The sequence below is a fragment of the Blastomyces dermatitidis genome, assembly GCF_000003525.1.
Source record: "Blastomyces dermatitidis ER-3 genomic scaffold supercont1.6, whole genome shotgun sequence".
Taxonomy (NCBI): domain Eukaryota; kingdom Fungi; phylum Ascomycota; class Eurotiomycetes; order Onygenales; family Ajellomycetaceae; genus Blastomyces; species Blastomyces dermatitidis.
The window spans coordinates 2,769,932-2,782,694 of NW_025544779.1; the positions used below are offsets into that span (position 1 = coordinate 2,769,932).

General features: G+C 35.3%; 4 protein-coding genes across 6 annotated transcripts; 2 read left to right on the plus strand and 2 right to left on the minus strand.

The window, feature by feature from the left end:
• Positions 1-6,653: 6,653 nt before the first annotated feature.
• On the plus strand, positions 6,654-9,531 carry BDCG_06206. Of its 2 annotated transcripts, XM_045421933.1 has the most exons (4): positions 6,727-6,763; positions 6,857-7,899; positions 8,025-8,249; positions 8,367-9,053. In XM_045421933.1, the coding sequence occupies exons 3-4, from the start codon at positions 8,072-8,074 to the stop codon at positions 8,681-8,683; spliced, it is 495 nt and encodes a 164-aa protein (XP_045281584.1). In that variant the 5' UTR covers positions 6,727-6,763; positions 6,857-7,899; positions 8,025-8,071; the 3' UTR covers positions 8,684-9,053. The 2 variants fall into 2 exon arrangements, with proteins under 2 accessions (XP_045277687.1, XP_045281584.1); XM_045421932.1 differs by having other exon boundaries at positions 6,654-7,053; positions 7,101-8,249; positions 8,367-9,531.
• BDCG_17261 lies at positions 8,487-9,979 on the minus strand (the record flags this gene model as incomplete). Of its 2 annotated transcripts, none has more annotated exons than XM_045426404.1 (2): positions 8,487-8,934; positions 9,004-9,979. In XM_045426404.1, the coding sequence occupies one exon, from the start codon at positions 9,534-9,536 to the stop codon at positions 9,099-9,101; it is 438 nt and encodes a 145-aa protein (XP_045281585.1). In that variant the 3' UTR covers positions 8,487-8,934; positions 9,004-9,098. The 2 variants fall into 2 exon arrangements, with proteins under 2 accessions (XP_045281585.1, XP_045281586.1); XM_045426405.1 differs by having other exon boundaries at positions 8,758-8,891; positions 9,004-9,536.
• On the plus strand, positions 9,944-12,102 carry BDCG_06208 (uncharacterized protein). The gene has a single exon (XM_045421934.1). The coding sequence runs from the start codon at positions 10,603-10,605 to the stop codon at positions 11,119-11,121; it is 519 nt and encodes a 172-aa protein (XP_045277688.1). The 5' UTR covers positions 9,944-10,602; the 3' UTR covers positions 11,122-12,102.
• On the minus strand, positions 10,117-12,071 carry BDCG_06209 (uncharacterized protein). Its single transcript, XM_045421935.1, has 2 exons — positions 11,987-12,071; positions 10,117-11,914 (listed from the first exon to the last, which is right to left on the minus strand). Exons 1-2 carry the CDS (start codon positions 12,000-12,002, stop codon positions 11,127-11,129), a joined length of 804 nt encoding a protein of 267 aa, XP_045277689.1. The 5' UTR covers positions 12,003-12,071; the 3' UTR covers positions 10,117-11,126.
• Positions 12,103-12,763: the final 661 nt, after the last annotated feature.

Sequence of the window (12,763 nt, forward strand, 5' to 3'; positions counted from 1 at the left end):
AATCTTCTTAACTCTTACAGACATGCTAAAGAGTGAAAATAAGAAGAAGTCATTTCATAAATAAAGAATAAAAAGATTATTAAGAAGAGAGAACTGTAAGAACTTTCTTATCTCAGAAGCTCACAGAGTCTTTATAAGATTGAAACAGATATTTATAAATACAGTGATACTATTTCACTTTAATTTCTTACTCTTAATCAGATTAGAAATAGATATCTTCTTCTTTACAATTTCAGAAATAATCTTATAAGTACAGTTAAATGAGAACTGAGTTTCAGTGATTTTTTTCTTACAGAAGATGTAATCTGCAGAGATTAACTATAATATTTATAATCAGAAGTTTCTTATAATAGTGAAATTCTTCTATCACTGATATTACTACTTTAAAAGTCTTATAACAGTGATTACTGTTAGAACTGATTATAACAGTTTATAACAGTTTACTTCAATCAAGAAACTCTTACAGTGACAGATTCACTGAGCTCAAAGACTGAGTGAGTTCTGATTTAAGATAGAATATATCAAGAGAACTAAGAACTCAGCAGACAGATAGTTTCACAGATCAGACTATATTAAGAAGATTAGAATAACAGATATAGAGAGACTAGAAAAGACAGAAAAGCTTTACAGAATACTTAAACTAAGTGTTATAAAGAGATTGACTGAAGAGTCTCTTAATTCTCTATGAGAGAAGAGAGAGAAGAGAGAGAAGAAGCCTGTATAATTACTCTCTATAACACTGAGAGTCAACACTCTGAAGATCTTCACAAGAATTCTTGAAGAGAATATCTATAATCTGAAGAGTTTGCAGACTTTGAGAAGCACTGTAAAAGATCTGATATAAGAGAAAATAGAGTATAAGTCTTTATAAGATCTTCTATTCAGATTGTCTGAACTACAACTAAAGAATGAATATACTCAGTATATTCAGAAACTGCTCACAGCAGAAATCAATTCTGCAGAAATAAAGAGTTAAAGAGACTTAAATAATCTCTTATAAAAAGAGAACTGAATTTATATACCTGTAAATGAGTTTCTATGTATAGAACTTATTAAAAGATATTATAACTCTTCTCTAGCAGATTATTTTATAGATACTAGAACTTATGAGTTACTTATAAGAAAATACTTCTAGCTCAAGATGTGAGAACTTATAAAGAAGATAGTGAATTCTTATACTATTTATCAGAGTTCATAGATAGTGTAGTTCAGATTATATAAAGAACTTACTTCTCTACTCATCTCACAGAAATCTTGAAAATAGCTAGAAATAAATATTCTTGTGAATCTCTCTAAAAGTAATAACATATATAATGCCTGCTTTAACAGTGTGCTGATGATAGTGAATTACTTTATTAAGATAGCATACTTTATATTCATCTGTAAGAACTTGAAGTTAAAGAATTTAACTTATATCTTTATCTATAATGTGATTCAGTTATATAAATTATCTGTGAACATTGTCTCAAATAGAGAATTAATCTTTATAGAGAAGTTCAAATCTGATCTGATAACTATACTGAAGATCTTGTGAGATCTAAGCACAGCTTTTCATCAATAGACAGATGATCAGATAGAATATCTAATAAGTATAGTAAGACAGTATCTATGATACTTTGTTAATTACAATCAGAATGACTGAATACATTAATTATTACTTACAGAGTTTATATACAATAACTTAAAGCATGTCAGTATAGATAAAACTCTTTTTAAGATACTCACTAAGACTTATCTGTGAATAATCTTGATAGATCTGTGAGAGTACACTATAGAGTGTAGTGATACTTATAAACAGACTGAGAGAATTCAGAATATCTGAAAGAAAGCTTATAAATTCTTAAGAAAGACTCAAGAGTATCAGAAGAGATACTATAACTTTAAGTATATTATAAAGAGTTTTAAGAAAGATAATAGAGTCTGACTGAGTTTAGAAAATATTATTATATAGAGATCTAGTAAGAAGCTGAATCTCTAACAGATAGAGTCTTATAAGATTATAAAGAAAGTTAGCTCACAGTTCTACAGATTGAAACTGTTATCTGAGTTATAGATATATAATGTTTTTCATATCTCTTTACTCTATAAATATAAGAAATTCTTAGAAGAGAATTCTGTGACTCATCACTCTATTTATAAGATACTAGAGAGTGAAAGAGAATACTAGATCAAAGAGATTATTAACTCAGAGAAATGAGATTATAAGCTCTAATTCAAGGTTCAGTAATAAGAGTATTCTGATAAGATAAATAAGTTCACTTAAGAATTATCTGAGTAGATAAGACATCTATAGAAGCTGAAACATAACTTTTATACTGTAAATTCTAATAAGTCAGAATGACATAGTCTTTACTAAGAACCTGATTATAATAAAGATATTAACACTGTTATTTATAAACTCTAATCTATAAGATAATGAGTTGCTACTGAAATGAACAGTCTGTGATATATATAAAGAGAAGAAGAAGTCATACTCTTATTAAAGCTGAAAAATAAGAAAATAAAAACAGAACTGTGAACATGACTTAGAGATTAATAAAGAAAAAATAAAGAAAACTCACACTCACATTCTTAATATCTGTAATACTTAATTTTCTCACAACTATCAATTTTCTTCTTTAAAGAAGTAGAGAGTATTATATTTATAATACAGATAATTGTTGCATTTAATATAAAGACTGTTAGAAATATACAGACTTCAGAGAAGCTAAATATCAGAGTGTATACAGTTGTAGCAGAGTCTTAAGAGCTGATCATCTGTATATATAATCAGATATTTCTTATAAAGCTGTATTCACTTTCTTAGTTATACTGAAGTATTCAGCCCAGAAATAATTGAGATGTGAAGAGAGAACTTATCTATTCAGATCAACTTCTGTAATAAATTTATAATATTCACATTGTCTTCATTATCTGAATTTTACAGATATCTGAGAACTTATCTTTTATTAATAATGAAATTGTGAAAATGTGCTGCAGTATGAGAATCATTGATAGAGAATCTAGACATATTTGTATATATCTGATCAGAGATTATGCAGACAGAGAAAGAGTGATTATAGACCTATAAGACTACAGAAGACACTGACAACACTGAGAGCTTTGTAAGAACTGTTAGTTAAAATCTGTAAGAAATTACTTACAGAGAGACTTACAGTAAAGAGTGAGACTATGTTGCTTAAAGTCAGAAACTGATCTGAGAAAGGCATGAAATTAACTGCTAGTCTGAAGATCAGATACAGTGATGAGACTGAAAAGAGTGAAGACACTGTTGTAAATAATAATATCTCTGCTTCATCAGCTACTAAAAAGAGATCAGAGAAGTTGTAAAGACACTTATAAAAAGCTTAGTAGCAGTCAGACATTATTTATAAAGATATTGAAATTGAAAAATTTTTATTCTTGAGAAGTTCTTGAATTAATATATAGATATTATTAGAAACACTCTCTCTCTATTATCTGAATAAGAACACTTTATAAATGAATGAGAATACTCACAGTTTATAAGAATGAGAGCTATTACAGAAAAGAGAAAAAAAGATGAGATTTTACAGATAGATCTGAGATATTTATACTACTTTAAAGAGATTTGCTTACACTGTGAGTAATTCTGTAAAACAGTCAGATCACTCTAGTAAATAAAGAGTTATTATGAATTACAGATCTGAATCTTTCTATATAACTATAAAGAGTGATTGCAGACTGTAAATATCTTGATTCTACAAATCTACAGAGTTAATAAAAGAATGAAAAATTCCTCACAATTCTACAGTGTCAAAGAATAATGATTTATAAGAATGAGTGAAAGATTAACTTGTAAATGCTTTTCTTTAATAAAGATAATCTTATAGAGAGTGATTTATCTATGAGATAAATCTGTGTAATAATTATATAAGAATCTTATAAAAATGATTAAGAGTCAACTGAAGCTCTTCTGTATAAAAGATATGAGATGAATCTGTATAATGATCAGAGAATAATCTATAGATTATAAAGAATCTTATAGAATAAGAAACTGAGTGACAGACTCTTTTTTCTTTATAATAATAAGAGATTTTTCCTCACTGAGGTTTTTTATAGATATAAAGAGTTTTTAGTGAGTATTACTGCAGTGCTGAGCTGATTCTATGAAGTCACTCAGTGAAAGACTTCACAGACAAAGTCTTAGAGAGAGAGAAATATATAAGAAATTCTGCTTCTTATGAATTCTTTATCTCTATTTCTATCTCTTATATAATTAATAGAGTTAGCAGCTCTTGACTATATATAACTATATAGACTGAAGTTTGCAAATACTATTCATAACTCAGCTTGAATGCTATTATATATTTGACTTCTACATTTTATCTTTCTACTGCAAATACTTCTAGTAGTTAACAGTACATATCATGCCAAGCTGCAAACATCAGAATAATCGCCTGCGAGCACTTATTCTTACATTTCTTGTGAATACTGATTATTTAAAAAGAGTCTTCATGATATTGATTTCTTATTCTGATATATGATATTATCTCAAGACGTTTGAAGAGACAGATAAATAATCTACTAATAAGAAGAAATTATTCAATCTTTAGCATGTCAGTTTACAGAGTGTAATTAAGTGAGTTTTTAAAGTATTTAAACAGTGATTTCAAATATATAATTAAGAAAGAGATGAATTCTTCATTATCACTTAAATCAATTTTGTTTTCACATTGATAGTACTTTATAACTTTATAAATAAGTATGATGACCTAGATAATATTAATCTGAAGAATTTGAATGACAAAATAAAGTCAGAACAGTTAAATATAATAAATGAAAGAGAGAATAGTAATAAGATGATTAGAAGAAGAGATCAGATTGCAGAGAAAATATGAGAGTTCTATAAGAGATATATTAAAAATATGAAAGATTAATCAGAAAGTCACATATAATTAATATATAAATCAAGATTACTTACATATATCTTAACAAAAATAGTTGAATTCTACACATGATTTCACTTTTAAAAATACAAAATGATAATATATTGATGTATTCATTGTATATAATATCATATTATAATTTATAAGTTAATAAAATGCTTTAAATTATCTAATCATCTTACATAAAAAGTTGTGATGTTTTAAAATATATATTTATAAGTGTAATTCATTATTATTGTAATATTGAGTAAAATTCAGTAATGTTCTTGATTATTTTGAAAGAAATAAGATACAAAAAGAATGATTTAAAAGTATTATTACTACTACTCTTATTACTACTCTTATTACTACTCTTATTACTACTTTTATTACTACTCTTATTACTACTCTTATTACTACTTCTATCACTACTCTCATCATTACTTTCATTACTACTTTTATTACTACTTTTCTCATTATTTCTTTTACTACTCTTACTACAGCTGTGGTATTTTATTCAATATCTGTATAATATTTTCTTATCAAACACTGATTCAGTTATATTTCAAATCTAGATACAGCTGAGCTTCTTGAATATTGAGAAAACAGTGTGAAATTATAGTATATTATTGATAAGAAATCTCACTGTCAATCTTTCAATCTTCTAACAGTAGATTCTGCATCTCACTTATAAATAGCTTAATAACTTACTCAGTTTCTCTTTCAACTTCAATCTGTATATTAATCTGACTGAGACTGTTTACAGCTGCAGTCAGATTTTAAATATTCTTATTAATATTCTCTGATTTTAAGTGTTTTTTTATATGATTGATACTTCTGAAGACTGATAAATTTATTATAAAAGATAATAAACTTTCTTCAGTTTCTAAATCTGTTATAGAAGATTCTCTCATTTCAGATATTATTATATAATATTGAATTATAAATTAATTAGTAATAAGTCTATTAATAAGCAATTCTTCAGTAAGTTCTTGAAATTCAGAATTATATTCTTAAAAGATTTCAAGGTCAGAATGTTTGAAGAAATACTTATTTATAATCTCTTTATCATTAATATAGATTTTATATCTGTGATTATATATTCAGTCAGATATCTGATTTTTATATCTTATTCAAAGTATTTAAATATATTTAATCTCTCTTTACTAATTATTATATATTTCTTTGATTATTATTCAATCTATTGACTGCTTGACAGTCTGTGTGATAAGATTTCAATTCACAGATTTGAAGTTATTATTATCAGTATTTAATTCTTTCTTTTTCATCTTCAAGTGTTTAGTAAGCAGAGTCTTTTTCATTGTAAGACTTCATAATATTCTGAGATATCTGATTTAAGAAGCAAGTATTCACTTTTGAGAGATAGTAGATGTTTAATAAGAGAGTGTTTCAGAGTGTGTTTAAGAGAGTGTTTGAAAGAGTGTTTGAGAGAATAATAATAATTGAGAATCTGATCATTGACTTAGTGAGATTGAAATTATAGATATTTGAGTATTATTATTTTTCATTTTTAGATATTATATTGAGATATTATACTGTAACATTCTTATTCACTGCTTTCATGAATTCTAGCTAATAATGACAGTTAAATATAGATAAATCAATCATAGATTTGAGAGAATATGATTTCAACACATCTGTGTTGATGAATGTGAAATTAAAAAAAAGCCAGTGTGAAGTGATCTCAATTATGAAATAGCATGGTGATGCAACACCGGCTTGCTACTAAATAATTGATAAATATGCTATTTTTAATGAGATCCACTATTGTGTTCAAAAAGTACGGACGCACCGAACAGGCCCTAATCCTCAAGGAAGGCGACGCAACACCGACTTTTTTGTGCAAAACATCGCAAGTATGTACGGTACAGATCCGCAAGTGTGATAGTGGCTTATAGTGGCTTGCACTAAATACAACCCACTGCGTCATTTCTCCGACCTCAAAAAAGCTGTTTGCAGTATCCATCTCTATGAAGCAAATCTATCAGTGCTAATGCCCTTTCCTCTCTCGCAGATTGTATGCACTAAATCATTGAAACTACTAATCACAAGATATCTTAGAAGCAGCAGATATTCGGGACGACTCAGGGGCTTTGTCCGATGAATTGGGGGGTCGGGGGGGATAAGGAAGGAAGGAGATATATATGTACTGTACCATCGCAAGAAAAAAAAGAGTCCGCTGACAGATTGCAGTTACATACACGGAGCATTATTGAACACCTTCATCATTACTGTAGTGACTGGGCTGTTCTTTGAATCAAATCCTGATATTAAGCTATCCGCCCGCCCCCTCTCCTTTCCATGAAGCCTGGTCCCAGCCGGTAATTAAGTCGGCGTCTTACATACATAAAAAACTACTGTCCCTAGGGGGTAAGTATCGGACCAGCACGGCATCTGGCTTACGGTCTGACAACGGGTGCGGGAATACGGGAAATCAGTCCCGCGCGAAAGACCTCAACCTTAACAGAGTCTATATCGAGTCATCGACGTTGTCCTGCGTATGTATGCATGGATGTGGTGAAATCGGCGAAGTTAAAACGGATCTTATGCCAGACCAATCCTGCTGATTGGCCAATTCCCCTGCCAACCTTCTAAGTCTCTGGCTTGAGATTAAACAGGTGCCGACTCCCTGCTGTCGCGCAGCTTAGGTTGCCGAGTGGACATATATCGTCAACCTGTACTGTACGTCATAATATCCCTGCCTATAAAACTTCAGGGCGACCCCCAGTTCTGCTGAGGATGGGGCTGGGCTGGTCTTCTGACATAGTTACTCTTCTTCATCTTGGATCTCCTTCAGATAACTATTCTGCGCCGCTCAGCTGTCCATTACTCTTCATGGTTGAAATAACATCCTTTCATGGGTCCCTACTTATGCTGACCGAGGGCCTGACAATTTCTTCAATGTCACATCGCTGTTGCATTCAAAAATCTCCGTGAACAGAATTTGGGCCGTGCCAGCATGGGGAGTGTTGGGTGGATGGATGTACTATAAGTACCCCTCCCCGCGGATTGATAATGGATGCCTCTTGTTAAATGAGAGTTGAAATACAAACCGCCTTGATCCCACCTCCCTTACATCTGTGCCCACAAGCTCCGGTAACATGTTGTTTTCCACAGTCTTCCTCAAGTATGCTGTTGTTCTCCTGGCCACGCGAGCTGCGGCCATGCCGACGACTGTGACTGGCTTTGAGCCCGAGCCTCGCCATATCTGTTTTGATGAAACTCCCAAGCTGCATTGCTATAATGGAGGGAATGACATCCCGCAGAATGTCGCAGCAGAAGATGTCAGCTTCATCGCAAGCTATCTGCGTGCCTATGGTCGGCAGACTAGAATTGGTCGATGTATGGGCTAATAACTTCCTTATTATTCATGTACATGTGCTTGGGTTGCCATCGTGCCCAACAGGCATGTTAAAGATGCCAAAATTGAAGCAGATTTTCTAACCCGTTTACTAATAGTGTTCACCATGAAGGCGGCCGATGCGCCTGACTGTGGAGAATGGGTTCTGTATGCGTGTGGCACAGCAGCAGCCTACGCCAAAAAGATCAACATGACATATGACTCGTCGATCCTCTTTGCCGATATTGCAGACACCATCGATGGTGGCAAGAAGCTGGAGGCTGACAGCATCCTCAAGTGCAACGCTGATGGTGGTTCCCTTGGTACACAGATCGCAGATCTGGCTGCTCCAGCGTACTTGACTAAAGAATATGTCGATGGCCACTTCAAGCCGGACGGCATTATCATAAAGATCGTATCGAACAAAGCGCTTTAGCTTGCGAAGAACAACGTTAACGGGCTTTCTCTTATATGGGATGTATTGTAGTGAAAACTTGACTCTGGTGGCTTAAATGGGTGGCTGTTATTGGAATTATTACTCTAGGGCCTAAAGCCATCATTTCATTCGATGAAGTTCTAAGCTAAATTCAGTTTAGCTCCATGGAGGGGTGAAATATCATGAATGAAGTTTATACTACGATAAGCTGCTCTTCACTCAGTAAATAAAACTACCATCGCTCCAGTGGCCTACATATACAAAGGAAAGCAACATGTCAGAACAGGGAAATACAAGGAATTTAAAAAGAGGTATCATACAGAACAAAGTGGAGGGTGTTAGCAGATAAAGTATTCGAGATATCAATGCTGCTAATTTCTTGTGATATCAAACTGTTGGGTAGAATGATATCAGGTCATCCATTATAGCGTGATGGAAATGCCTTGTTTGATTTTCTGCCGTAGTAGTCTCTTGGGGTACAAGATTGAGAGGTGACTGGACTGGATGGAGAGATTGTGTTGAAGACGGAACGAAAGAGCTGTACTGCTGCACACCTATATATATACCCTGTGTGCTGGATTGGAAAAGTGATGGTGCAGGCGTCAGTCTGCCTTTGGCGCCGCCCAGCTACGCTGCGGATGTGAGACCGAGCACAAAACCTCGTCGTTGAGTGGCGTGGGAGGCGTGTCCTTCCAGAGGCCCTATCCATACCCCACGGGTGAGGGGCGATCTGCGAAGGGGCTCGGAGCGAGCCCCTCCCGCTGCACTGCGATAACCTAGTGTCTTCGAGCTTACCAGCGGCCGAAAGGTGATATCCAATGAAGACCGTGTTTACCGTGCATCCACAACACATCCACTATCACTAACTTAGATAGGCTACGGATGTCTTGAAGCGGTTCACGCTTGCGAGCAGATTCCCAGCGCAGGGTTCAGGTACCCATGAATTCGAAAGGGAGTATGGAGGATCAATTCCGCAAAATTTTCAGGATGGGCTACAATAGGTGCTGTAGTGGGACGAACTGTGTGTAACCATCAATATTGAGCAGTTTTGACGAATATAAACTGTTTATTGCAATAACCCTTTGCGGAGGAGATGAAAATGGGCTGTACATAGCAAATGAAAAGTGGCTGAGCATATCGGCCGTCGATCTTGAGCCTCGCTTTTCAGTTTCCAGGCCGTCCTGGCCGAAGAGAAGGGTTGGCCGAAAAAGGGCCCGATACCTGGAATAGACAAACCTCGTCTATGATTATTGAAGAGTGGGATTATTATTTTCAACTCGATCTAGCTAGTGGAGGCTTACTACGACCAAAGTAGAAACTTTTCTCCCATTGGGTATTAAGAGTTTCCCTCCAAGTCGATAGAGGTGGTTATGTGCGGGTTCCTGGCTCCAATAATTGTATTTACGTGGCATGGCACCGCACAATTGGGCAAGGGCAACATGACTCACAATTACCCGCGGAGGAGGCGATGATCATTCCGCGCGCTCTGAATCTTGCTGAGCAGCATGCATTAGTGAGCGGAACGGCCCGGAACGCACGGGACGAGCTATTCCCGGCGGCCTTGGCATGGCGGTTACTTATTGTCATGGGCTGCAAGCTGTCAGACGACCAGTTGCTCCTCTGAGTTTACCAACATGATTTGAAGGAAGAATTGTTTGCTGCCTGCATACATCCATGCTGAAAGACATGTGCCACTTGGCCCATCTGTATTGGTAAATGGTACTGTGCCGCTGTTATAAGTTTCTATCATACCACCCTGGCATTTGATCAGTGTCAAAGGTGATATGCTCTCGAACAGGCAAACTTCCAACTGAGCTTGCTTATAGCAGTCTTCCATCCCCAGACCTCTACAGTAAGAAATGGCCCTTTAACTAGAGTGCAAGCATCAGTCTAATGAATTTGAACGCTGCGGTACAGATATGAGCAATAAAAAACGCCTATTTATCTCTATTCACCACCGAGATGAAATGTCTCTTCAAGAGGGAATACGCAAGATGTACGGTGCATACCACTGGGGAGTTTTGTTAGCACCTAAGAAGTCCAACGGCCGCGACAACATGGCATACGACGTTTCGGACGGTGTTCGGTTGGATGGTGAAACTGGGCAAGACCTGAACTCGGAAAGAGATTGGTTCTTCAGGATTAAGAACAACGTGAATCTGTTGGACAGTGGGCAGTTAGTTGGTCGGGTCATGATCGGAAAAGTTCCTCCGCAAACGACAGAAAATGATCTCGAAACCATCCTCAGGGGTGTTGCTCTGCCAGATAAGGAATCAGGAGAAAGATGTCGCCATTGGGTTTGGAATGCCATATCCACTCTACAAAATGAATCAGTGATACCGAACTTTGATATTGAAGAATTCAAAGTCTGGATATTGGATTATGCCAATCAATGCCTCGCCAACCCTAGTCCAAGCAATGTTTGTGATTATAAATAGACAAACTAGTTGCGCGAAACATTTCCTGGTTCATCATAGAGTCTCCAAAGAAGGCGTTCTGCCATGAGCTCGTCCGCATATGAAGGAAGCTTAAGTTTGATGCTCTCGGGCCAGTCCGGCACCTTGAATGAAGTGTAATATGCCTTTGTTAGATCCCAATATTCTGGGTACCAGCCTGCAAGTGCCCAGTCAACAACTCCCACAATTCTGCCATTGCGAATGATAATATTCCGCGGGGCCAAATCTGAATGCGAGAAGAACGTCTGATAATTGTTGCTATGACAAGATGCAATATCTTCCCCAAAAACCTGAGCCGTGTTTTCCAGTGGAACGCCACCCCGTAAAAAAGAGTGGAAGCTGGAATGAGACTGAAATGGGCCGACTAGTTGACTCCCAATACGGTAATCAAGAATGGCACCACCCTGCGCGGACGCAACCACTCCTTCTTTGGGGGGATGAAGTGTTCGAAGTTGAGTCAAGATAGTTGCAATATCATTGAGAATGGTTTCTTTTTCCTTGGGTTTCAGGCCGCGCATCCACAGAGTTTCAAGGTCGGTACCTTGAATGTGATCCATCATTATATATATGCCCCCTGGTCCATTGTATGAACACCGCACTCGAGGAACGGGAATTGTGGTGTGTTCTGAGATGTAGAGAAGCGCTTCAAGTTCTGGGAGCTGGCACGGCCCTTTAATAACATGCTTCCGGCCGACCTTAACAACAGTTGGACCTAGGGATCCAAAGATTGACCGGGCTATTCTAAATCGAGTGTGAAGAATGATGGATTTCAAATCTAATAGCCATTCAAGAACAAAGATGGGGTTAGCATTGTCTCATTAGGTGATAGGGATTTGATTGAGCAAACCTTGTAATGCCATCATTTAAAGCTCTGAGGGTCGATTAAACACAACCGGCCCAGTACACTAGTGTTGGAAGGGATCAAATACATGAAGAAAATGCAGGAAGCAGAAAACTTGACCTCGCTAAGTGCGCCACTTGACCTCGTTATGTAAGCTGACCTCGCAAATGTGGCCCGTGCCACTACCTGACCTCGCTCAATACATCTTTTCTTGTAATTTGAAACCACTCAATTATTTATCATTAATTCTACAATCAATTCTACAATCAATTCTATAATCAATTCTTAATTGATTATAAAACAATTCTTCTCTCATTATAACTTTTATATATGAAGAAGACTTTACTAATTTTATTAATAATTAATTTAATACTGAAATTATTCTTGAATGTAAGAGACCTACACTGAATAGATTAGTATGATATTAATAGATCTTATATAACAAAGAGAAAAACATTAAAGAAGAAAAAGAAAGAGAAAGTATGAGAATCAGCAATTGAAGTGAATATTTATACATGTATGTGATAATGTACACAGTGAAGCTTCAGAGTGAAAGAATATACACATGTTTATAGCAGCTAAGAATTGATGATCAGAATATATATGTTTATAACAGCTGAGAATTGATGATCAGAAATGAGATGATAGAAATCTATGAAGTGTATGAAATAGTCTATATAATTAATCAGATGCAGTTCATCACATTAATCTCTTTTTTTCAGAAGCAGTTTCTATCAGTTAAGAGCTGCTGTTTCAGATAATACAGAACTCAGAGTTCAGATC

Excerpts from the sequence above, each read along its gene's own strand:
- BDCG_06206 (XM_045421932.1), top strand. The coding sequence starts at position 8,009 with ATGTTGTTTTCCACAGTCTTCCTCAAGTATGCTGTTGTTCTCCTGGCC. Across the intron at positions 8,250-8,366 it reads GCAGACTAGAATTGGTCGAT|TGTTCACCATGAAGGCGGCC; the intron begins GTATGGGCTAAT and ends GTTTACTAATAG.
- BDCG_06208 (XM_045421934.1), top strand. The coding sequence starts at position 10,603 with ATGAGCAATAAAAAACGCCTATTTATCTCTATTCACCACCGAGATGAA.